We start from the raw sequence: 21413 nt of genomic DNA, 5'->3' as shown, positions 1-21413 counted from the left end.
CGTGTGCTTCGAATACCCGATGTCGCAGGACAAAGAGGGCCTGCAAGAGTGAGTGGGTGGGACGCACCCAGTGTGATTCCAGCATGCTATCTGACAAGTGGAGCAGAGTCATTCATAGGTCTTGTCGGGTAAGGCACGGATCTCTACTTGCTCAGTGGCTCAGGTTCTCTTGTTAACTCGTTAAGTAATGAGTTAGCTACTTGTGAGCTGGCAATGTAAGGCGGCATCTCACTGCATTAGTGAGGGGAAAAGCAATTCCAGTTTGACTGGCAATCCGATGCCGCACTCATTACGAGTCTATCATTCATATCAGTGTTGAGACTCAGTGACAGACAAACGCCTAGTATCTTAGAGGGAAACTGGGATTCACAAAAGACCTTTATTGGGTAGATAGCAATCATTTATAGATTGCATTGGAGTGATCTAGATCATGTTATTGGGGAAAGTTGACTGCAAACGGGCCGCGGGCGGGGCACCCGGATAGTTGCACGTGATGGTTCATGTCGTAATTGGGCTGGTTGCCGCTCCGTTCTCCTCCTCACCTGCCCATGCTCCGATGACCTGAAGAAGAAGCCGACTCTATTCCATTCGAGTATCTCCCTCACGAGTTCGTTGTTGATCTTGACCTTCTCATAACAGATCTTGCGGTGAGCAGCACAATCACCAGGCTCACCTACATATGGCTGCAACGATTGCTTAAGTGAAGGTGCGGTAACTGTCGGACACCGCTTTCCCGTCTGCCCCGTCATGGAGCTGGTGCAGAAGGAGCACGACCGGCTTTCCAAGAAGATCAAGGCCGGTCAAGGAATTAAGAACGTGCAGTCTACCATAGATTTACTTCAGTCGGCACGAGATGCAATTGCTGCAGGTGCGTGTGCCTCGTCGGACGTTGCGCGGGCTTGATCCTGGAACTATACTGATCACGAGGACAATCCCAGATCCCAGTCAAGCATCCATTACACTGGCTAAGCTCCAGAATCCCGTCAAATCGTCTTTTGATTCCATCAACGATAGTCTAAAAGAAACACACAGTGGTCTCAACAAATACTCCAAATCGTTAGATAAGGTAGCACGCGTCAGTCTCTTACGGTGAATGGCATATGTTAACTACTTCACTGTCGCAGCTATTCAAAGATCGGCCTTTGCCGAGCACCGAGCATGATGTCCTTTCGTCCCAAGAACACCTTATCAACAGGGCCATCGCCATGCACCTTCTCCGAGAAGGACAGTTTTCCGTTGCGTCGGAGTTCCTGAACGAAATGGCACAAAAGAAAGCGATGAAAAAGCAGCAAGAAGGAGATATAGAGGCTATAGACAATGCGGCCTCGCTCTTAGATCTCGATGAAGTTCCGCCGGGTGAGGTGCGGCAACAGTTCCACACCATGTACCACATCCTTCATGAGCTGAAGGAAAACAACAACCTGCTGCCGGCAATACAGTGGTCCAGGGAGAATAAGGAGGCCTTGGAAGCGAGAGGTAGTAACCTTGAGTTCGAATTGTGCAGGCTGCAATTCGTCTGGCTTTTCTACGGCGGACAGCATCAGCAAGGACCCAGTCCGGGTGGACGGCAGGCAGCTTTGGAATATGGCAGGCGTGAATTCCACACGTTCTTGCCCAGGTATCTGCGCGAGGTCCAGCAGCTCATGGGTGCCATGGCCTTTTGCCCCAATCTGCGAGACTCCCCGTACAATCATATTTTCAATAACCCGTCGGCATGGTCCGATGTGGCACACTCATTCACGCGAGAGTTTTGCTCGCTCCTCGGCTTGTCGGCAGATTCGCCCCTATATGTTGCTGCTACGGCTGGTGCGATAGCGTTGCCGACACTGTTGAAGTTGCAGACTATCATGAAAGCCAAACGCACCGAGTGGACCACGGAGAATGAGCTCCCGGTAAGTTACCTTGATTGGCATGCATGACGGTTCGTGGACTGACTGGTACGCCTTATAGGTTGAGATACCGCTACCGCCGTCATATCTCTTCCATTCTATTTTTGTGTGTCCCGTGTCAAAGGAGCAAACCACGGATGAGAATCCCCCAATGATGATGCCCTGTGGGCATGTTATCGCGGAGGAGTCACTCAAACGGTTGTGCAAGGGTAGCCGGTTCAAGTGCCCTTACTGCCCGAGTGAGAGTCATCCTCGGGAGGCGCGAAAGGTATTCCTCTAGTTGAACCGACAGGGTCAGTTCAGCGGATATAGCGGATCACAAGTGCAGGCACATCTCCACACCGCAATGGGCGTCGGTTACACAATTTGCAAGCAGGCGTTATGGTATGGGCGTACTCGGGCTGGGCAGGCACGGGAACTGGGCTGTACATGGTTGTACATAGCGGCAACGTTTCTTTACTATGCTTGAAAGGATATAATACTACCAGCGTTGTACCGCCCAGTGTGTTGGCGGGGTAGGAATCGGAGCTATCAACTTTGGAGACGTTAAACACCATCCAGCGTAGAAAGGACCAGACTAACCATCTCACAGTGACAGGCCGTCCCCAGGAGATGCAATCGGATCACTGCATGCGATGCTAAGTGTCTTGAAGGTGTCTTGTGTAATTCCAGAAAGCAGCGGCTGTTGATGCATCCTGTCTATACCCGAACCAGGCACGGCGGTATGACACAGACAGAATGATCCCGGAGACGGACCCATGAGTCACGGATGGTGAAATCCGCCCATCCGCACCAACTGGACGTGATGAGCCATGGCTTCTGCGTTTAGTCCATGAGTAATGACCAGGAAGAACCTTGTTTCCCCTGGCCATACAATCCATACCTACCCTCACTTGGATGCATCGAGTCTCTGCGCCGATCGCGGGTGTGGACGGAACGAAGCATGCCGGGCTGATTCGCTCTGGCGCCTTTAAGTCTCCACCTCCCAATTTCCCTCCTTGAAGCCATCATTGGCCAATGGCTCTCCCGTGACTGCGCGATGATTTGGCGATGCACAAAAAACCACTTTACGCGTCCATTACTAGCAGTACCTGCCGTTACGCGTTCGCTGCTCTTCCCCTCTCCATGGCCCCTCCTGCACAAAGATGAACATGCATCCTGGTCGAGTTGATATATAATGCGTCAAAATCGACCAGGATCTGGAGATAAAAGGGCAGGGGAACCTCCCTCGTTCCCCTTCCTCTGCGAGGAGAAAGGATGGCCTGTGCTTGTGGTTCAGCAACCCCCTTTCCAGAGACAAAGAAGGCACTTCAAATAGGAGAGGTCAAACATACATGTATCTGTCCAGTTCTTACCATCTCTTTCTACCACCGAGTATCCTACAGTACTAGTAGTTTTATAATCGCAAGGAACCCCTGATTTCCATCTACAGGGTCAAATTCTTCTCCCCGGTTACATCTCCATCTCCTTCGAAATTCCCTCCCTTACAATGCTATCCCAACAGCAACAACCACAGCAACAGCAGGGCCTCCATCGCCCTAGCCCCAGAGTACTCTCCACAAAACGCCTACATTCCCACCACCCAGACAACATCTCCTCCAGATACCGAGCCGGAAAAGCCAAACCCCGGTCTCGCGAACAATCTGTCGTCGCATCACGACGTCTCCATCGCAGCAGACACACCCCCGACACACCCCCAGATGGAAGGTTCTACATCCCTTTCCCTATCAACCCCTCAGTGAAAGAAAGGCACCCACTAACCAGAAGACCCAATTCAACAAAAAATAGCAATTCCTCCCTCTCGCAAGGCGTAATAACCCTCACCATTGGCCCAACCAAACGCCTCTTCGCAGCACACAAAGACATCCTCTGCGTCTCGCCCTACTTCGCAGCCCTCTGCAATCCTCCCAACAATGATGTCTCCTCCTCTTCCCCCTCTTCTTCCCCTTCCTCCTCACCAAGCCCTACCAAATCCATGAGACAAATCGACCTCCCCGACGAACAACCCGAAATCTTCTCCTGCGTCCTCGAATACCTCTACCGCGGCGACTACTACCCCCGTCTTCGCCACGACAAAACCACCAACACATGGGACTTGGAAACCACCCCCACATCGTCTACTAATACCAGAACGACCACTAATAACAAAGACACCACCGACCCCAACGCCATCATCTTCCATCCAGCGGTAGGAGCAGAGATCCTCCGCGACACAGCAGTATAGTATGTCAACCCTCTCTTCCCCAAACTATCAGCCAAAATCCCATCCTATTCTGACACAACAAATGTACTATATAGTTGCGCAGCCGAGAAATACTCCCTCGAGCACCTCAAGCGCCTCGCCTTGAAGAAACAAGGCCTCCACTCCAACATCCCCTGCCACATTATCCTAAGCAGTGCGCGGTACGCATACATGCACACTCCCGATACCGAGAGTAAACTGCGGGCGCATTATCTGGCACTGATTATTCGGAGTCGGGGGACGTTTAAGCGGAGTGGGACGATGCAGATGGAGATGGAACGTGGAGGGAAGTTGTTTTTTGATTTGTTTGTGGCGATGTGTAATCATATGGTGAGTTTAGACACTTTCCCCTTTGTCAAAGTGGAGGATGTGTGCGGGGTGGCTAATTCAGATGATTGACTATAGGATGATCTTGAGGAGGCGGCGAGGGGTGAAGGGAGGTGTTAGTGATATCTGAAGCCCGGCTGGTTTGGGCTTGTTATTATGTTTTGTTTTGAGGGTTGGAGGGATTTGGGATAGTCTTATTGTTTGAGATGGATGGTTATTGTATGCTATGTATTGCTTGATGCGATGTTGTATAGTAATGTGTCTATTATGGGGACTAATAGAGGAATGCGAAATTGTATCAGTCATGAGGTATTCATAATTTATGTGGTATCTATAAACTGGTCTATCATGGTATAAATTACAGCTATTTCAGCTTGAAGCAGGCATTTGAGGCATGTCACCAGCCCTAACTGGACGACTTGCATAACTGCGGGGTATACCGTCCGTTCATGTACCAGCGCCGTTGGAGGTATAGATCCTGTAGGCCGCCATCTAGGATATACATGCCGCATGGGAGCTGCTCAAAGACCTGTGGTAGCGCATATCATACAGGCTGGCAAGCGACGCAGATGTCCCTGCCATAGCCGTGATCTTGACGGCTCTTGGATTATGCCCTTGTGCATGGCATACTGGTGGCCCGATACTGTTCGATAGGTGTAAAAAAAAAGGGGGAGGCTGTCATCAAAGATGCGATGACAGATGATAGCAGGATTAAACCCCCGTTCCAGGGAATGCAGTTCCACCTTTGCTCAATACGACCATGCCGCGCTCACGGGCAATGTATCCTTTCATCAACCCCTACAATTTTGGTCAGTCAAATGCTTTGATAGAGTTCGGGCACCTCAACACGCACCTTGTAGATAAGGTTCGACAACAGACATTCAACCTCATCAATGTCTATGCGGGACCGATCGTCAGCATGAGTGCCGATCCTTAATGCCGCTGCAAACTCGGCAACGGGAACCCGTGTGCGGCGGATAGGAGGCTGTCCTTCCTTGGGCTCGTCAAATCCACCGGCAATAAAGACCTTGCGGAAGAGGTTCCGTAAAGCGATATCGCGTCCCCTTTCCAGGGGCAAGTATATGCGTCTCTTAACAAATTCCTCCTCCCCGGCTGTCATTGCGGCATCGAACCCGCCCAGGTCTCCCCTTTTGATGCAGTCGCACAATGGACGGAAGAGCTTCTCGAGACGAGGAAACGGTGCAAGCAGCTTTTTGCTGGGCAAGGTATGTGTGGTGACGAGGTGGCAGGGGACGAGGTAGGTGAGAATCAATCTTGAAGTAGTCAGCAATGTAGCATGGGGCGGCATGTGGAGTACTGACTCTCTATTCTTTGTCGCATGTTTGTTGCACATCCTCCATGCGTACGACAGATGCTCTTCAGCCTGTTGAAACCAGCTATTAGCACTGGCAACTAACATTGATGATTGAAGCACATACTTCGGCATAGTTTTCATCCAGAAAGTGTATAACACCGACATAGTATTCAAAGGTGACAATATGGGACTTCGGGAAGGCTTCCAAGCCAGGAAGGTCTGCAGACGAGGCATTGAGGGCCCGCAGCAAGTTCTTGGAGAGGCCAACGGTGTTAAGCTTGAAGTATGTCTTGAACAACAGGTTTGTAGTGTCGTAGATGCCCCATTTCCGCGATTCCTCGATCGGTGCCCTAGACAACATTAGCATGGTATAACCACGACGCTTCCGGACATAGCTTACCGGTCACTTAGACACAAAGTGAACATTCTGTTAAGCACTCGTGTAGCTTCCTCCAGCTTTGGATTCTTGGCATCTGTCGCATCATCTTGGAAGCGATCGTCAAAAGTGACGGAGTCTTGGGCAGAAAGCTCAGCATCTGCCTTCATCGCGAAGGCCCGCAAATATCTCCCGACAGAATACAAGCATGGCACTGTCCAGGCTTGCAAACTGCCTGTCGAATATCCCCTGATTAACTGATTTGCCGTATCCTTCCAAGCATCGAACACCTTCACCCAACTGGCATGTCTTGGGGAGTCGTCAAATCGAACAATCTCCCCCACAGCTTTCCAATAAGCGGTAAAGATATCGACCCAGGAGTTCTGCTCTTGCTTGGGAAGCCTCAAGCCATTCGCCTGGAAGAGCGAGTATCGGAGGTCGGTGGAGACATGTGCGGCGTTAGAAAAGTAATAGAACGACTTCAATCGGTCGGGGTACTCCGCAGTCGCGACGGGGGAGAGAGATGCCGCCAGGCGGGCACCAGAGCCGATCTTCTGGCCTTCCTTGAAATCATCAAAAATATTGGACATGGCTGGTGATTGAAAGCGTGTAGAAGTAGGAGGCGGGGAAGAAGGGGAGGGGTTTAGCAGCAGACATGCATTCACGACGATCGTACGTCCGAGCGACAGAGACCAACAATCGGCGTCACTGACAGGAGTTCCAGGTCCATGAAGCCAGCCGCGGACGCGATCGGAGGAAGGTGGGGAAGCCGCCGCGGCGCTCAGGGAAGCCGTCTTATCTAATCACTGCTGCCACCATGAATGTGGCTAGTGTTCCCAAAAAGGCAAGGTGGGTAACCAAGCCACACGGTCGCTTAGCCCTAAGCAGGGCTAAACCTAGCTCACAATCAACTGTTCCAAAAATCCTCCTTTCCGCGACGAGTCCAGCAGCCGGCACACCTCTCGTCGACTAACCACTACAGCGTCAACAATCAAAGTAAGCCCTACCCTTTTGATCTGCTCATCGACATATTGAAATTGTTACTGACTGAATTTACCAGATGGGTGAGTGAATTTTTCCAAAATACCTTTATTGTCTCTCAATGGTGGATCGGCTATTGCGATATTCCCCCTGCGATCGTTGAACGACTTTTTACGGCATCATTTTATCTCGGCGACATCGGATAATATAAGACTCGATTGAAATTGGACTGGAATCGGTTGGGAACAAGAATGATGGAAGGATTTTTCAACTCTGGACGACTAATGGGGGAGGACGAAATTTTCGAAGATATCGTGGCGCAGAAATGAAATCATCGCAAAGGGTCGACAACTTGCACAACAGTCAACAACGTTTCGCACGGAATATACGCAACGACTGAAGCCATTGCACGAGGCAGTTCTCATCGGATGGGAGAACATGGCTGACTGGGATCCTTAGGGCGTCTCACCGAGTACCAGGTCATTGGGCGTCACCTGCCCACCGAGGCTAACCCCACGCCCAAGCTGTACCGCATGCGCATCTTCGCGCCCAACACTGTTGTCGCTAAGTCCCGGTTCTGGTACTTCCTGACCCAGCTCCGCAAGGTCAAGAAGGCCAACGGTGAGATCGTCAGCATCAATGTGGTATGTGTGGCCGTTATCAAGCGACAACTCGGCAGTGTTGGCTGACGCCTGTCTTTTTTCCCATCCAATAGATCAGCGAGAAGCGCCCTACCAAGGTCAAGAACTTCGGTATCTGGCTCCGCTACGACTCCCGCTCCGGCACCCACAACATGTACAAGGAGTTCCGTGAGATGAGCCGCACCGAGGCTGTTGAGGCTCTCTACCAGGACATGGCTGCCCGCCACCGTGCCCGCTTCGGCTCCATCCACGTATGTTGAGATTCCTATCCTCTTTTGCCGAGGAGTATTGCGATCTAACTACGTTCCTACAGATCCTTAAGGTTGTTGAGATCGAGAACGCCGACAGCATCCGCCGCCCCTACATCAAGCAGCTCCTCTCCAAGAACCTCAAGTTCCCCCTGCCCCACCGTGCTGCCCACGGCAAGAAGCTGTTCGCTTACTCTCGTCCCACTACTTTCGCGTAAATGTGACGTTTTGGGTTTGGGTGATCGGAGTGTGTGGATGAATGACTATGTTATGGCCATAGCATGCACGAAGGACACGGAGCACGCGGACAGGGCGTGTTTCCTCAACCCAGGTAATGGGACGGATGGTTTTTATGTCTCTTTAAGTCCTCTGCAGCGACCCTTTCAAGTTATATCAAAAAATACCGGGGTATTGTTTCTGTTTATTCTTGGATGGGGCATAGCGTACTGTAGAGATCGTAGAACGCTTTGCGTAGCATGGGGTCTTGCTGATCCACACGGGTTTGATTCTATACTGCTGATTTAAATTCGAAACACCCAAATCAGGATTTTTCGATATATGTATGCTCTATCGCCTATTCCAGCTTCCCCAGATTACTTGCCTGATTATTCTCTTGATACCTACAAATAGCCTAGCATGTCGAAACGTTACTTCTTGTTCCCAAATTATAGGCCATTTGTGGGACGTCGAGAGAGCCTAGTCGCAGTGGCGTATTTGGCTGGCTCGGCTTTAGCCATGTATATCCGTCGGATGTTGAGGGTGGCAGTGGGAATACACATAACACGCCTGACATCATGGTTTTTTGCCTCAGTTACTTCGTCTTGCTCCGAATAGGGGTGGCACTACCTGTGTCTAGTCTATCCACTTGATCAGGTGCCATTTTTAAGCAATTATTGGGCTTTAGCCTGTAGCATGACGGGTTTGTGGGCAACAAATCCTGCTTGGCATTTGGCGTATATACGCAGTTAATCGACTAATTTACATTCTAAACTACCGTCTCTTCATGCCAGCAAGGCAGGGATTCGGTCAAGTATTTAGAAAAACTGGATTCGTTCCAGGTATGAATTTATCCGCTGGCGCTCGGCCATATTGCAGGTAGTATACGTTCTGTAAGGGACGCCATAAGACCGGGCCATCGGGCTGCCTCGGGGGTTGTCCCAGGAGAATGTTATGGCGGGTATGCGGTTTATAATGTTCAATGTATAACCCCAGTATATAGCATTTCCTATCATCCACTTATCTGCAATACACGATAAAAAGATGAGATGTTCAACAAATGTTAATTGATAATTAGTAAACCGCCAGGCACGCGAGCGGCCCTATTGCGTCATGTGCGGAAACGGCGTCTCGGAGTCCGAGAGGGAGGAGGAGCTTTAGACTAATTACCTTTGCCGAAGGTCCTTCTTCCCTCCGCTCTGGCTCCCTTGACCTTCCCTCTCCGTCTCACCACCCATTGAGCACGCATTGGTGTCTGTCATTCATTCAAAATGTTCGCTCGTCAAGCTTTCCGCTGCGCTCAGCCCCTCAAGCAGGTATGCTCTATCCCTCTTCCACCTGAGCGCTGTTATTTTCCGACCCTTTTCGCCCTTCCCGATCTCTACCGACGACCGAATTTTGTGCTAATGCCGGCTTACCCCAGGGCTTCCGCAAGTACTCCACGGAAGCGCCCAAGGGCAAGTCTTCCCTGGCTCCCATCTACGCCGCCGTTGGTATCACCGGTGTCGGTGTCGGTCTCTACCGCTACAACTCGGCCACCGCTGAGGCCCCCGCTGCTGTTGACCGCCCCAAGGTCTTCAAGGGTGGTGACCAAGGATGGTTTGACCTGAAGCTGTCCGAGATTGAGGTCCTGAACCACAACACCAAGCGTCTGCGCTTCGAGTTCGAGGACAAGGAGGCTCTCTCCGGCCTCCAGGTTGCCTGTATGTCGCCCTTGCTCTGAAAGAACCACCCGGATTTCTTACTCACGAACCTGCAGCTGCCCTCTTGACCAAGTTCAAGCCCGCCGACGCCAAGGCTGTCATTCGCCCTTACACCCCTACCAGCGATGAGGGCATGTCCTCGCAACTCACTCTCGAGCACATTTTGGACATTCGCTGACTTGGCGCAGAAACCCCCGGTTACATCGACCTTGTCGTCAAGGTCTACCCCAACGGACCCATGTCCGAGCACCTGCACAGCATGAACGTCGGCCAGCGCCTGGACTTCAAGGGTCCTATCGTCAAGTACCCCTGGGAGACCAACAAGCACAACCACATTTGCCTGATCGCTGGTGGTACCGGTATCACCCCCATGTACCAGCTTGCGCGTGAGATCTTCAAGAACCCCGAGGACCAGACCAAGGTCACCCTGGTGTTCGGTAACGTCAAGGAGGAGGACATCCTCCTGAAGAAGGAATTCGAGGAGCTCGAGAACACCTATCCCCGCCGCTTCCGTGCCTTCTACGTCCTGGACAACCCTCCCAAGGAGTGGACCGGCGGCAAGGGCTACATCAGCAAGGAGCTCCTGAAGACCGTCCTACCCGAGCCCAAGGAGGAGAACATCAAGATCTTCGTCTGCGGACCTCCCGGCATGTACAAGGCCATCAGTGGCACCAAGAACAGCCCTACCGACCAGGGCGAGCTGTCCGGTATCCTGAAGGAGCTGGGCTACTCTAAGGAGCAGGTCTTCAAGTTTTAGACGGGGTGTACATGAAGAGTGATGAAATATCTGATAGGAAAGAAAGACCATGTCATGTCATCTTAGACCATTTCGAGCGTGTAGAGCTCATTAGTGGAATTGTATACCTACTTGCGATCAATACATTGTACAGTAAACTAAGGGATGCTGATACCATGTCTAACATATTGGGTAGTACTAAAGAGGTGCGGGCGTAAGCAGCCCCTCATTACCTCGATAAGCCTGAGGGGACCTACTAAGCACGAGCATCAAGGCACCCCAAGCGCTTACGCAGGAAAAGTAAACAGAACCCTGCTGCCCCGCAAGAACAAAGAAAGAAAATCAGCACCTGCAAACCACCACATACATAATAACGATATATTCATTGTTTACTGGACCTGTCGCTGCACATTGCAGTTTACTTAGTATTACTATCAAAATCTCGATTCAGGCGATTCTGTTTGACATTGTTCAAATACTACAAATTTGGAAACTTGATTATTCACTCCACTCGTAAAAATCCAACAAATACTTCACCCCAGTATACGTTGAATACATTAACCAGCCAGCATATCTGGCAATATACCATGGCTTCTAGATAGTATATAGTTGCAACTGTCAGGGGGGAGGGTTAATTGATGCGAATGAGCGATCAATTGAAATGCTGTACTAAATAACTTAAGTTGTTGCGCAACCTACTGCTAACCCACTGAAATATATCTCCAATTGAAAATTCCAACAATTAGATCAACTAACGATCTAACGAAAACCATGAATGGACCAAAAGTACATTGAAAGACTAGGTACTAGTATCTTATTCTAATTCTAAAGTAAATTATAATATGATGTATCATAAAAATGCGCGCGCGTCATCGTCATCATGGTATTAAATAAACAACAGCAAGCAGTAGGCTGCATGAGGGTAATGCAAGATTTCTTCCGTTGCTCGGGGGAAGAGAAGAGAAGAGGTGCTGGTGCTGGTGCTGGCGCGGCGTGCGCGGGGTAGCTACAGCAAGTAGGCTCGTTTGCCTGTGCCAGCTTCAGGGTTTTGGGGGGAGGGGGAGAGGGAAGATACTACTGTGTAGCTGCGCAACTGCGCGGATGCGTCGGGTGTGGGGTGGCTGACCACCAAGAGGAGTAAGTACTCAGTCATGTTTGCAGGATTGCGTTTGGATATATATATATGTGTTATGATGGTCGCTGATGAGGGGAGTGAGTAGTCTGAGTCTATGCGACAAATGCGCTGTGTTCAGTTCATTTCTATTTAGTTTACTGAAGGTGGGATGAAGTTGTTTGTTGGTGTCTGGTACATGAGCTCTGAGAGAGGGGGATTGTTTGCTTGCTGCGCCGGGAGGGTTCGGGGGAAGATGGGCAGGTGGCGGCTACAGTAGTGGGTTTCAGCGAGTTTCAGGGCGTTGGTTGTGGGAGGGGTTGTTAAGGTGCCAAGGGGGCCCTGCAGAAAAGCAGAAGAGCAGAAGAGCAGGAGAGCAGGAAGGCCCTCTCTTTCCCCCCTCTCCCCCGGGGGAATAGAGACACTTGGGGGGGGAGACTACCGCCCAGGTTAGGGAAGGCAGACCCCCTAAAGGCCACTATCATTAGGGAGGGCCGATCAGCCCGAAAGAAAGAGACCAGACTTCCCTAAGCCCAAAACAGCGAGGGGAGGCCCGCGGCGGACGGGGCCAGTATTTAGGAGGCCTCGTCCCGCTAAGCTGGACCCCGCTAGCGAGCGAAAAATCTTCTTTTCTTCCCGTCATCGCCTTCCCTCTCTTTCCCTTCTTCCTAACATTACTTGTGTTCCCACCCCCCATATCTCATCCATTAATCGTTCCGGTGTGGTTGCCGCCCCCCCGCCGTGTGCTCATTCCATCATGTCTCGCCGCGAAGATTCCAAGGCTAGGGATGACACTGTCACCGTTAATGTTGAAGACTTTACCCGCACTCGCGACAGTGTAAGTTACCTTTTTCTTTTTCTGATGTATCGTTTGTTTCCGTCGTTTTGCCCTCCGGCGCGCGCGCGCGGCCTGCCGACTGCCTCCCTCCCTTAAGCTACGGTGGACGGGCGCTGCGCTGGCCTCCCACCCCCAAATTCACCACCACGCGTCCGTAAACAAAAGGCCGCCCCGACGGGCTCAGCGCGACGCCGTTGGCTTTCATTTCCCCTCAACCCAGCATTGTACTATCCCCTTGGTCTTCGCATTTGGATTGCTTCGCTTTATTTCCCTTTCAGCTGGCTTTTCGGCTCTGATTTCCCTTTGTTTGCCCTCTCCTTCGCTTCTGTAATCGCATAGCGCGTTTCCTTGGTTTCGCGCCAACGCCATTCCCCTTCCCAATGGCCCGGCGCGGACGCTCATCTCCAGAGCGGGCGCCTTCAGCAGCGTCTGCCCCGGCGCTGGTGGCGCCCATCTCCCGTGCTACTGTTGCCATCCATACCATCACTACTGGCATCCGCACCGTTGCCACTGCTGCCCCCCAACAAGCCCCACTAATTCATTCTCAGGTTGTCTCTAGCCTAGTGCAACTGTCGGCGGCTGTCTCCGAGCTGACCAAGGCCTATCTCAACCATGCCGATACTGTCCTGGGCCGCACCCCCACTGCTCTGGACATCAGCAGCATCACCGGCATCACCAGCTCTCTGTATGAGTCTGGCCTGCTTGGTGCGCGTGCCACCAGTCCTGGCGCCAAGTCCGAAGTGGGCGAGAAGAAGAAGCGCAAGCGTGCTCCCCCGGACCCCAACGCTCCCAAGCGCGCCTTGACCCCCTTCTTCCTTTACATGCAGCACAACCGCTCCCGTATTGCTGAGGAGCTGGGCCCCAATGCTAAGCCTAAGGAAGTCTCTGACGAGGGTACTCGCCGTTGGGCTGAGATGCCTGAAGTCCAGAAGGAGGTACGTTGACATGCCCATTTGATTATAAAGAGCGCCGTTGCTAACTCACGCGCAGGTCTGGAAGAAGCTGTATGCGGACAACCTTGCTGTCTACAAGGAGAAGGTGAAGGCCTACAAGGCTGGCCTCCCTTACTCGGACGATGCCAAGGCTGCCAGCCAGCTGCACCAGGGTATTGAGGGCGCCGAGGCCACCGAGGCGTCTGAGGATGAGGAGCAGGAGTCCGAGGAAGAGTCTGAGGAGGAGTCCTCTCCCGAGCCTGTCAAGGAGCCCACTCCCCCGCGCAGCACCAAGCGCCGTCGTAGCGAGGGTAAGCCTGCTGCTAAGGAGGCACCGACCCCCAGCGAGAAGAAGAAGGAGTCCCCCGAGAAGAAGAAGCGTGGGGCCGCTGCCCGGAAGGAGAAGGAGCAGGAAGAGACCCCTGCTCGCAAGGCTGCGGGTGGCGAGAACAAGCGCGCCACCAAGAAGAAGCGCAAGAGCGAGGCCGGTGCTGAGGAGTAAGTACGATACGAGTATGAGGGATCTGGTGATTTGAAGAAGGTATGGAGTTCAAACTTGGAATTGGGCGCCTGTCTACTGCCACAACTGGTAGCTGCTACGTGATGTAAATTTGCCCCCTTATATGACTACTCTCTCTCTCTGTGTGTGTAGCATATCGCGGATTGCTTTGTTGGGTACCATTGCTGCTGGGGTCGCTGTGTTATCTCATTTACTTTCCTCGGACCTGTTGGCGTCTTGACTGTTTTGCGCTTTGCGGGGTGTTATTCAGTTGGGACTGGGTCATTGGTAGTTCAATTTGAATGGAAGAACCACAAAAAGAAAAAAGAAGAATAAAAAAGGAAGGGAAAAGCTTGTTTCCAACCTAAATCGCTGCTTATTCTATGACTAGTCCAGTAGCAGCGTGTAGAATGTAGATACTAGCTCGAATAGTTGCTACGGTGGTGTTTCCATTCCCCGGGGTACATATTGGGCTGAAGCGAACGGATAGCGACTAAACCGAGAGAGGCAAGAAGTGGAGGTGGCAGTGGCCGGCGAGTGCCGATGTTCAGTTCCAAACCTCCAAGCGAAGTTTCCCGATTGACTGCAAGCCGTTAGTCACCTGGTCCAAGCCGGGCTGCCATAGGTCGATGCACTGCTTATCAGCAGCTGCCGACCGCTTATCGGGCAATGGCTTCGCTCGTTTCGCGAAAGTATGAGATGCCAAAGATGGAATGTCTGGATATCCCCACCTTTTCCACTTTTACCTCCCGATCCGGCGCGCCTTTTCTCCCCCGGCCGTGGCGTTTAAATTCCTCTCCCGAGCCTGCGTCCCTGGTCCATTCTGGCCTGTCAACTTCTCCAAAATAACAACAAAGTCCGCGTTTACCATCTGACGTCTCATATCGTTGCCCGCTCCCCTCCTCCACCCTCCCAGAAAGCCCGCCTTGCGTCGGAGGTTGGGTCCACTGCTTCATCCTTGGTCCCGCGAGGACGTCTCTGATTTTGAGGTCAAGGGCATTCTCACTGCCAGCCCAGCATGCATTTGTGTCCCAAGGAGGTACGCTGCGATCTTTGGCACTACGTACTTCATACTGCTCGAATCAGACGGATTGACTGACCACCTGCTGCTCTTCTCTCCAGCTTGACAAGCTCGTTATCTCTCAGCTGGGCTTCCTGGCCCAGCGTCGACTGGCTCGCGGTATTCGTCTCAACCATGCCGAAGCTGCGGTATGTTGCACATTAGCTCCATTCCATGCGCATGGTGATTCGTTGGAGACTTGACTGACGATCTTCGGTAGGCGTTAATCTCGTCCAACCTGCAGGAGGTAAATAGCCCACCACTCTGTGAAAATCATCTTGACCATCTCCGTTAATTCTCGTCCGCTGTTACAGCTGATCCGCGATGGACAATATTCTGTAGCCGATCTCATGTCTATCGGGAAGAGCATGCTGGGTCGCCGTCATGTTCTCCCGTCCGTCGTTTCGACTCTTTACGAATTACAGGTCGAAGGAACATTCACCACTGGTACCTACCTCGTGACAGTACACAACCCTATCAGTAGCGATGATGGAGACCTTGAAAAGGCCCTCTACGGAAGTTTCCTTCCCATTCCCCCGGCAGATGCCTTCCCCGATCCTGATCCGGAGGACTACGAACCCGAGAAGACGCCCGGAGCGATATTACCTGTGAAGAACGAACGCATCATCCTGAACGAGGGAAGGAAGCGCATCAAGCTCAAGGTGATGAGCAGGGGTGACCGGCCCATCCAGGTCGGATCACACTACCATTTTATCGAAACCAACCCGCAGTTGCACTTCGACCGCCTTCGATCCTATGGATATCGACTCGACATTCCCGCTGGTACGTCGGTACGGTTCGAGCCCGGAGACACCAAGGTAGTTACGCTTGTGGAGATTGGAGGCCACCGGGTTATCCGTGGAGGTAATTGTATCGCGTCCGGCAAGGTCGATCTTGCCCGTGCTGAGGAGATCATGGCCCGTCTGCAAGTGCAGAACTTCGCCCATGTTCCCGAACCTACTGCCGACAGCGCGCTGGTACCTACACCGTTCTCCATGGACCGTGAGGCCTATGCGCGTATGTTTGGCCCTACTACTGGTGATCTCGTGCGCCTGGGTCTGACCAATCTCTGGGTTCGTGTGGAGAAGGACTACACATCTTATGGAGACGAGTGTACATTCGGCGGTGGCAAGACTATTCGAGATGGCATGGGTCAGTCTTCGGAAAAGTCCACGCAGCATGCTCTGGACACCGTCGTCACGAATGCTCTGATTATCGACTGGACTGGTATCTTCAAGGCCGATATTGGAATCAAGGATGGGCTCATCGTGGGCATTGGTAAAGCTGGAAACCCCGATATCATGGACGGTGTTACCCCGGGCATGACTGTCGGCTCCTCGACCGATGTTATTGCAGGTGAGAACAAGATCGTCACAGCTGGTGGTTTCGACACCCACATCCATTTCATCTGCCCCCAGCAGGTGGACGAGGCGCTCGCTTCTGGTATCACGACGTTCTTGGGAGGAGGAACCGGTCCCTCCACTGGCTCCAATGCCACGACTTGCACGCCTGGTCCCGTTCACATGCGCCAAATGCTCCAAGCTTGCGACCGCCTGCCCATCAATGTTGGTATCACCGGTAAGGGTAACGACTGCGGTGGCGTAAGCATTGAGGAGCAGATCTACGCCGGTGCCGCCGGATTGAAGCTGCACGAAGATTGGGGTTCCACACCCGCCGCCATCGACAGCTGCCTTGACCTGTGCGACAAGTTCGACGTCCAGTGCATGATTCACACCGACACGCTAAACGAATCCGGATTCGTTGAACAGACCATTGAAGCATTCAAGAACCGCACTATCCACACCTACCACACCGAAGGTGCCGGTGGTGGTCACGCTCCGGACATCATCTCAGTCGTGGAGCACCCCAACGTCCTCCCCAGTAGTACCAACCCAACTCGGCCCTTCACTCTCAACACCCTCGATGAACATCTCGACATGCTCATGGTCTGCCACCATTTGTCCAAGAACATTGCCGAGGACGTCGCCTTCGCAGAGTCTCGTATCCGCGCGGAAACCATTGCGGCCGAAGACGTTCTTCACGACCTTGGCGCTATTAGCATGATGTCCTCCGACTCCCAGGCTATGGGTCGCTGCGGTGAAGTCATCCTGCGGACATGGAACACCGCACACAAGAACAAGGAGCAGCGCGGCCCGCTGCCGGAGGACGAAGGCACCGGCGCCGACAACTTCCGCGTGAAGCGCTACGTCAGTAAATACACCATTAACCCAGCCATCGCGCAGGGTATGTCCCATATGATTGGCAGTATCGAGGTCGGCAAGATCGCCGATCTCGTCTTATGGACGCCCAGTGCGTTTGGCGTGAAGCCAACGCAAGTGGTGAAGAGCGGCATGATCGCCGTGTCAGTGATGGTACGTTCTTCCCCCTAATTAAGAAACCCCTAAGAATACAAATGCTAACGAACCACAGGGTGACCCCAACGCATCCATCCCCACCGTCCAACCCGTCATCATGCGTCCCCAATTCGGCGTAAGTCATCCCCACTTTCCCCCGTCTAAGCCATCACCACTAACCAGAATACCCAGGCCCTCGTCCCCTCCACCTCCATCACCTTCGTCTCCCAAGCCTCCCTCGACGCAGGCATAGTCCAGTCCTACAACCTGCAAAAACGCGTCGAAGCCGTCAAAAACTGCCGCAACATCGGCAAAGCCGACATGAAGTTCAACGACATCATGCCCAAGATGCATGTCGACCCAGAAAGTTACCGTGTCGAGGCGGACGGAATGCTCTGTGATGCCGAACCGGCAGGAAGTCTGCCGCTGACACAGGATTACTTCGTTTATTAAAGCAAGATATCCTTGGAAATTTCGGTTTGTTTGCATTCTCTGTATAGACTTTTTCTTCTCTTCCTTTTCTTTTACGATATTTTATGAGGGGCTTATAGGTGGATTGGTTGGTTGGTTGAAGGTGGTAGGATTAATGCATGAGATGGATGGGGATATCCGTGGAATGGAAGGAGGATTGTATATAGTAACCTGACCTGACCTGACTTACTTACGTGATGAGCCATATGTGATATGAATTGCATTATTTGTCTTCTTTTATAATTTATGAAGCGTTATGACGAGGATTTAGACTGCGTAGTATAACGCCAGCAGGCGAGCAGTGAGTGACTGACTGCAGTGGTCTGATCAGAGTTCAATCTCCTCTTCGGTATGATTATCCCCAGTTGATATAAGTGAGACCGCCGCCCACGCTTCGAAGCTATCTGCTCGTGCGGCTAGATATGCGTCCCGGCGGATTTGGGCTGATACCGATCGCCGAAGACTTTGCTGTCGCTGTTGTTGGTGGCGATGGCGATGAAGAGAAGTGGTGATATAGTCGGTTGTACCGTCATAGTTGGGAATTATACTTTCATCGTCTTGTCGTTGCTCAATGTCTGGTTCCAGCTCCTGAGATTCGAATGTTGATGATGCTAAGGACAGCGGTTCGCTGAATTGGCTGTTCGTTTGAGTTTGATTCTCGGTTTCATCTGGCTGTGGGAGTGGAGCTGAGGGCTGGGTATCTGTTGTTAAATTCTGGGTTCCAGGGTTGGTGTTGGTAATGGAGGACGTTTGTGTTTCGATGGGTAAGGTGTGTTTGGGTGCCGTTATAGAGGTGGGATGAGGTGGGTTGTCTGGAGGAGGGTGCGGGGTCGGAGCGATTTCACATTTGGGTAATTCTGTTTCTTCATCGGTCCAAGAGGAAGGGAGGGAGTCGAGCTGGTAGAGCGCACGCTGGGAAGGCTCGGCGTTGTTAAGCATGTGCCAGGCACGGCGGATCTCATCACGGCGTGCCTTTGCAGTTTCTGGGGACAGGGCGGGAATAATAAGAGGCTGGCCCGTGGGTACTGGAGCGGACTCTTCGATTGGCTCGAGAGACGATGAAAGAGGAATCCGGTCTGAGGAAGACAGTGGATCGATGGTGGCTGCTGGGAGTGGAGGATGGCTTAATTGGAGCGGTTCCGGTATACTGCTGTCGATCATGCTGGACGTTTGTTGGCTTGACTGTGTTGTAAAGGAACCTTCATAGCGGGCTCTTTTTCTTGCTCGTATCTCTGGATCTTTTGCTGTCAAGTCCCGCATCTTCTGATCGTGGGCGAATCCAGTCGCGCTGCAGAGGTGCCCGAAGAGGGTTTGCATTGAGACATCTTCTTCCCAGCTCACGGGGTCGACTGTGCAAGGATAGACGTCTTTGGGCCTGAATGCGGAAACAAGATGACAAAGTTCGGAGTAGGAGGAATGGCGGGAGTAGGGGAAGTGCTATGAACGTTAGGGAATATTCAGGGACTGGGTTATGTGATGGATACGCACGATGATTCTGGGGAGGGGATTGCCTTGTCTGTCTCGTAGACGTGTGTGCTGATTGGCTTCGCTTGATGCAGAATCGTCGTCAGGACGGCCACGACTCAGTATGCCCACGAGGTCTTCTAGGGGCAAGTCGTGTGCATCTTTCATTCCGTAATTATCGAGAGATAGTGCTTTGGTTTTTGATCGGAACGCGTCAATAAGAGCCTGTCTCGTCTGTGAGAGCGCATGTTTATCATGAATGCGCTCGGAACAGAGCTTTTCTAACTGTTCCAATGCTGACTGGTCCGGGAGCTCGAGTTCGTGAACTTGGTATAGATCACCACCTCCCCCGCCAGCCCCGATCTCGGGCATTTCTAATCCATCATCAGTGCGGGTCACAATCGGCCTAATGTAAACGGTATCTCGAGACGCAGCTACAGGACAGTGAACGCCTGGCTCGCAGCTATGGATGCGGGAACCCTCATCCTCGCTAAGGCAGCCTGGAACGAACCGGTTCCCGAGTTCATAGCCACAGAGGAAAGGAGCATCGTTCACACTGCGAGAGGCCAGCGACCTATATAGATCCATTTGATACCGGTCCACGTGGATCTGGAATCATCAGTACAGATGCCGTACTGTTGTAGATTACAATACGCACCTTTGAATTGAGGGCAGCCGACAGTGCCATCCAGACTTCTTCGTAGCCAAAGGTCCAAGCCCGAAGATAGAATGTAGTGCAGTCCGGGTACGCTTGGATTTTGTTCAACAGCTCCTTCAAGCCCTCTGCCTTTGATGGAAAGGTATGACATACATGCGACGGGCGGGCGAAGGTGTTGTCAATGTATATGTTATCTAGTTGCTTGTTCCCCAAGGTATAGGGAACGAGGACGGGATTCCTGATAATGCTGTTGACCCACCAGGGTTCAGCTACAGACCATTAGCAAGAAAGTAAGCTCGTGGAAGCTAATGTAGAGCTTTCATACCGCGAATATCGCCAGTATATAGTATAGCCTTCCCATTGCCCTCTATCAGAAACATTACCGCGCCCGTGCAGTGGTTTGCATCGAACAGAGTGGCTCTGATTGACAGCCGTGGGGTGAGATCCAGCTCCGTTGGCGTGTTCAACGGAATCGGCCTCTGTGCCAATGAGGATACTGTCATGATACTGGTAGAGGATACATACCAGAAGCTTAGACAGATGTTTGTAATGCAATTTTCGAGACTCTAGGATCCCTTTGCTAAAGTTCATACGATGAGGATACTTTTCAATGCGTAAGAGCATCTGGGAGAATATGAGTTTGTGCTACAGCAAGATTTGGGTCAATAAGCACCTCTCGAGTCGCCGCAGAGCAGTATATAAAAGGAGTTCTAAAGGACTCCAGCCCTTGAAGATGGTCACTGTGAACATGGCTGAGAAAACAGGCGAGCGGAGGCGGCCTCTCTGGATTCTTGCGGAAGTAGTCAACTGCATGACTTTTAGAGTTGATAATCACCTATCGGGAGTTTACCAACTTCTTACTCTGAATGGAGGGAAATTCTACACTGCATTAGAGAGCAGACTTAGCTTGTCGAAGGATCGGAAGTATACACCTACCCCGGACAAACCCATCGAAGGTGGACATGGGACGTGGTTGCGTCGCAATGGACGAAGGCTGGAGCGGAACACAACTTAATTCATCCTCAGTCGATGGAGGTAGACCAACGTCAAACGCAGCATGAGGGACGATGATGAGTTGGAAGAAGAGACGAGAAGTGGAAAGAGAAGGATGGCGAGAGGCAGTTGTGGTGGCCGTGGTTCCCAATCGGGGGGGCCTGTATACACGTGACCGACAAATATTACGAGACGGTGAACAACTCGATAGTCAAAGTAGAAACAACTCGAGGTGTGACGGAGAAGATGATTTGTTTTCTCATTGGCACCATTGGATGACGATGATGAGGTTGCTGTGCCTGCCCGATCTACTGAATCTTACCGCCACTTGCCCAGACCCTAGTCTAAATAGCCAGACA

General features: G+C 52.0%; 9 protein-coding genes across 9 annotated transcripts; 6 read left to right on the top strand and 3 right to left on the bottom strand.

Annotated features, from left to right (window-relative positions):
* Positions 1-108: 108 nt before the first annotated feature.
* On the bottom strand, positions 109-407 carry BDQ94DRAFT_144537 (uncharacterized protein). Its single transcript, XM_026766466.1, has one exon. The coding sequence runs from the start codon at positions 399-401 to the stop codon at positions 237-239; it is 165 nt and encodes a 54-aa protein (XP_026626143.1). The 5' UTR covers positions 402-407; the 3' UTR covers positions 109-236.
* A 517-nt stretch (positions 408-924) lies between these two features.
* On the top strand, positions 925-2195 carry BDQ94DRAFT_37766 (ubiquitin-protein ligase RMD5). The gene has a single exon (XM_026775614.1). The coding sequence runs from the start codon at positions 1101-1103 to the stop codon at positions 1917-1919; it is 819 nt and encodes a 272-aa protein (XP_026626142.1). The 5' UTR covers positions 925-1100; the 3' UTR covers positions 1920-2195.
* A 920-nt stretch (positions 2196-3115) lies between these two features.
* On the top strand, positions 3116-4764 carry BDQ94DRAFT_144532 (BTB/POZ domain-containing protein). Its single transcript, XM_026766465.1, has 4 exons — positions 3116-3596; positions 3678-4112; positions 4188-4461; positions 4537-4764. Exons 1-4 carry the CDS (start codon positions 3379-3381, stop codon positions 4576-4578), a joined length of 969 nt encoding a protein of 322 aa, XP_026626141.1. The 5' UTR covers positions 3116-3378; the 3' UTR covers positions 4579-4764.
* Positions 4765-4886: 122 nt separating this feature from the next.
* On the bottom strand, positions 4887-6851 carry csn12. The gene is made up of 5 exons (XM_026766464.1): positions 6174-6851; positions 5898-6123; positions 5781-5842; positions 5312-5732; positions 4887-5256 (listed from the first exon to the last, which is right to left on the bottom strand). Exons 1-5 carry the CDS (start codon positions 6737-6739, stop codon positions 5170-5172), a joined length of 1362 nt encoding a protein of 453 aa, XP_026626140.1. The 5' UTR covers positions 6740-6851; the 3' UTR covers positions 4887-5169.
* A 160-nt stretch (positions 6852-7011) lies between these two features.
* On the top strand, positions 7012-8409 carry BDQ94DRAFT_37735 (60S ribosomal protein eL20). The gene is made up of 5 exons (XM_026775613.1): positions 7012-7145; positions 7210-7213; positions 7590-7774; positions 7846-8022; positions 8085-8409. The coding sequence occupies exons 2-5, from the start codon at positions 7210-7212 to the stop codon at positions 8235-8237; spliced, it is 519 nt and encodes a 172-aa protein (XP_026626139.1). The 5' UTR covers positions 7012-7145; the 3' UTR covers positions 8238-8409.
* Positions 8410-9441: 1032 nt separating this feature from the next.
* BDQ94DRAFT_144523 (cytochrome b5 reductase family protein) lies at positions 9442-10839 on the top strand. The gene is made up of 4 exons (XM_026766463.1): positions 9442-9551; positions 9659-9938; positions 9995-10069; positions 10127-10839. Exons 1-4 carry the CDS (start codon positions 9507-9509, stop codon positions 10693-10695), a joined length of 969 nt encoding a protein of 322 aa, XP_026626138.1. The 5' UTR covers positions 9442-9506; the 3' UTR covers positions 10696-10839.
* A 1542-nt stretch (positions 10840-12381) lies between these two features.
* BDQ94DRAFT_144521 (uncharacterized protein) lies at positions 12382-14401 on the top strand. Its single transcript, XM_026766462.1, has 3 exons — positions 12382-12623; positions 13172-13558; positions 13614-14401. The coding sequence occupies exons 1-3, from the start codon at positions 12543-12545 to the stop codon at positions 14055-14057; spliced, it is 912 nt and encodes a 303-aa protein (XP_026626137.1). The 5' UTR covers positions 12382-12542; the 3' UTR covers positions 14058-14401.
* Positions 14402-14834: 433 nt separating this feature from the next.
* Positions 14835-18094, top strand: BDQ94DRAFT_37694 (urease Ure). Its single transcript, XM_026775612.1, has 6 exons — positions 14835-15093; positions 15177-15263; positions 15335-15361; positions 15429-17486; positions 17545-17604; positions 17661-18094. The coding sequence occupies exons 1-6, from the start codon at positions 15073-15075 to the stop codon at positions 17919-17921; spliced, it is 2514 nt and encodes an 837-aa protein (XP_026626136.1). The 5' UTR covers positions 14835-15072; the 3' UTR covers positions 17922-18094.
* A 172-nt stretch (positions 18095-18266) lies between these two features.
* Positions 18267-21025, bottom strand: BDQ94DRAFT_159772 (putative DNA repair protein; the record flags this gene model as incomplete). Its single annotated transcript, XM_026769117.1, has 8 exons — positions 18267-19376; positions 19428-20012; positions 20062-20330; positions 20387-20540; positions 20587-20685; positions 20735-20868; positions 20923-20940; positions 20998-21025. The coding sequence occupies 8 exons, from the start codon at positions 21023-21025 to the stop codon at positions 18267-18269; spliced, it is 2397 nt and encodes a 798-aa protein (XP_026626135.1).
* Positions 21026-21413: the final 388 nt, after the last annotated feature.

Source organism: Aspergillus welwitschiae (assembly GCF_003344945.1).
Source record: "Aspergillus welwitschiae strain CBS 139.54b unplaced genomic scaffold BDQ94scaffold_17, whole genome shotgun sequence".
NCBI lineage: Eukaryota > Fungi > Ascomycota > Eurotiomycetes > Eurotiales > Aspergillaceae > Aspergillus > Aspergillus welwitschiae.
This window is presented reverse-complemented; position numbering and strand designations above follow the sequence as displayed.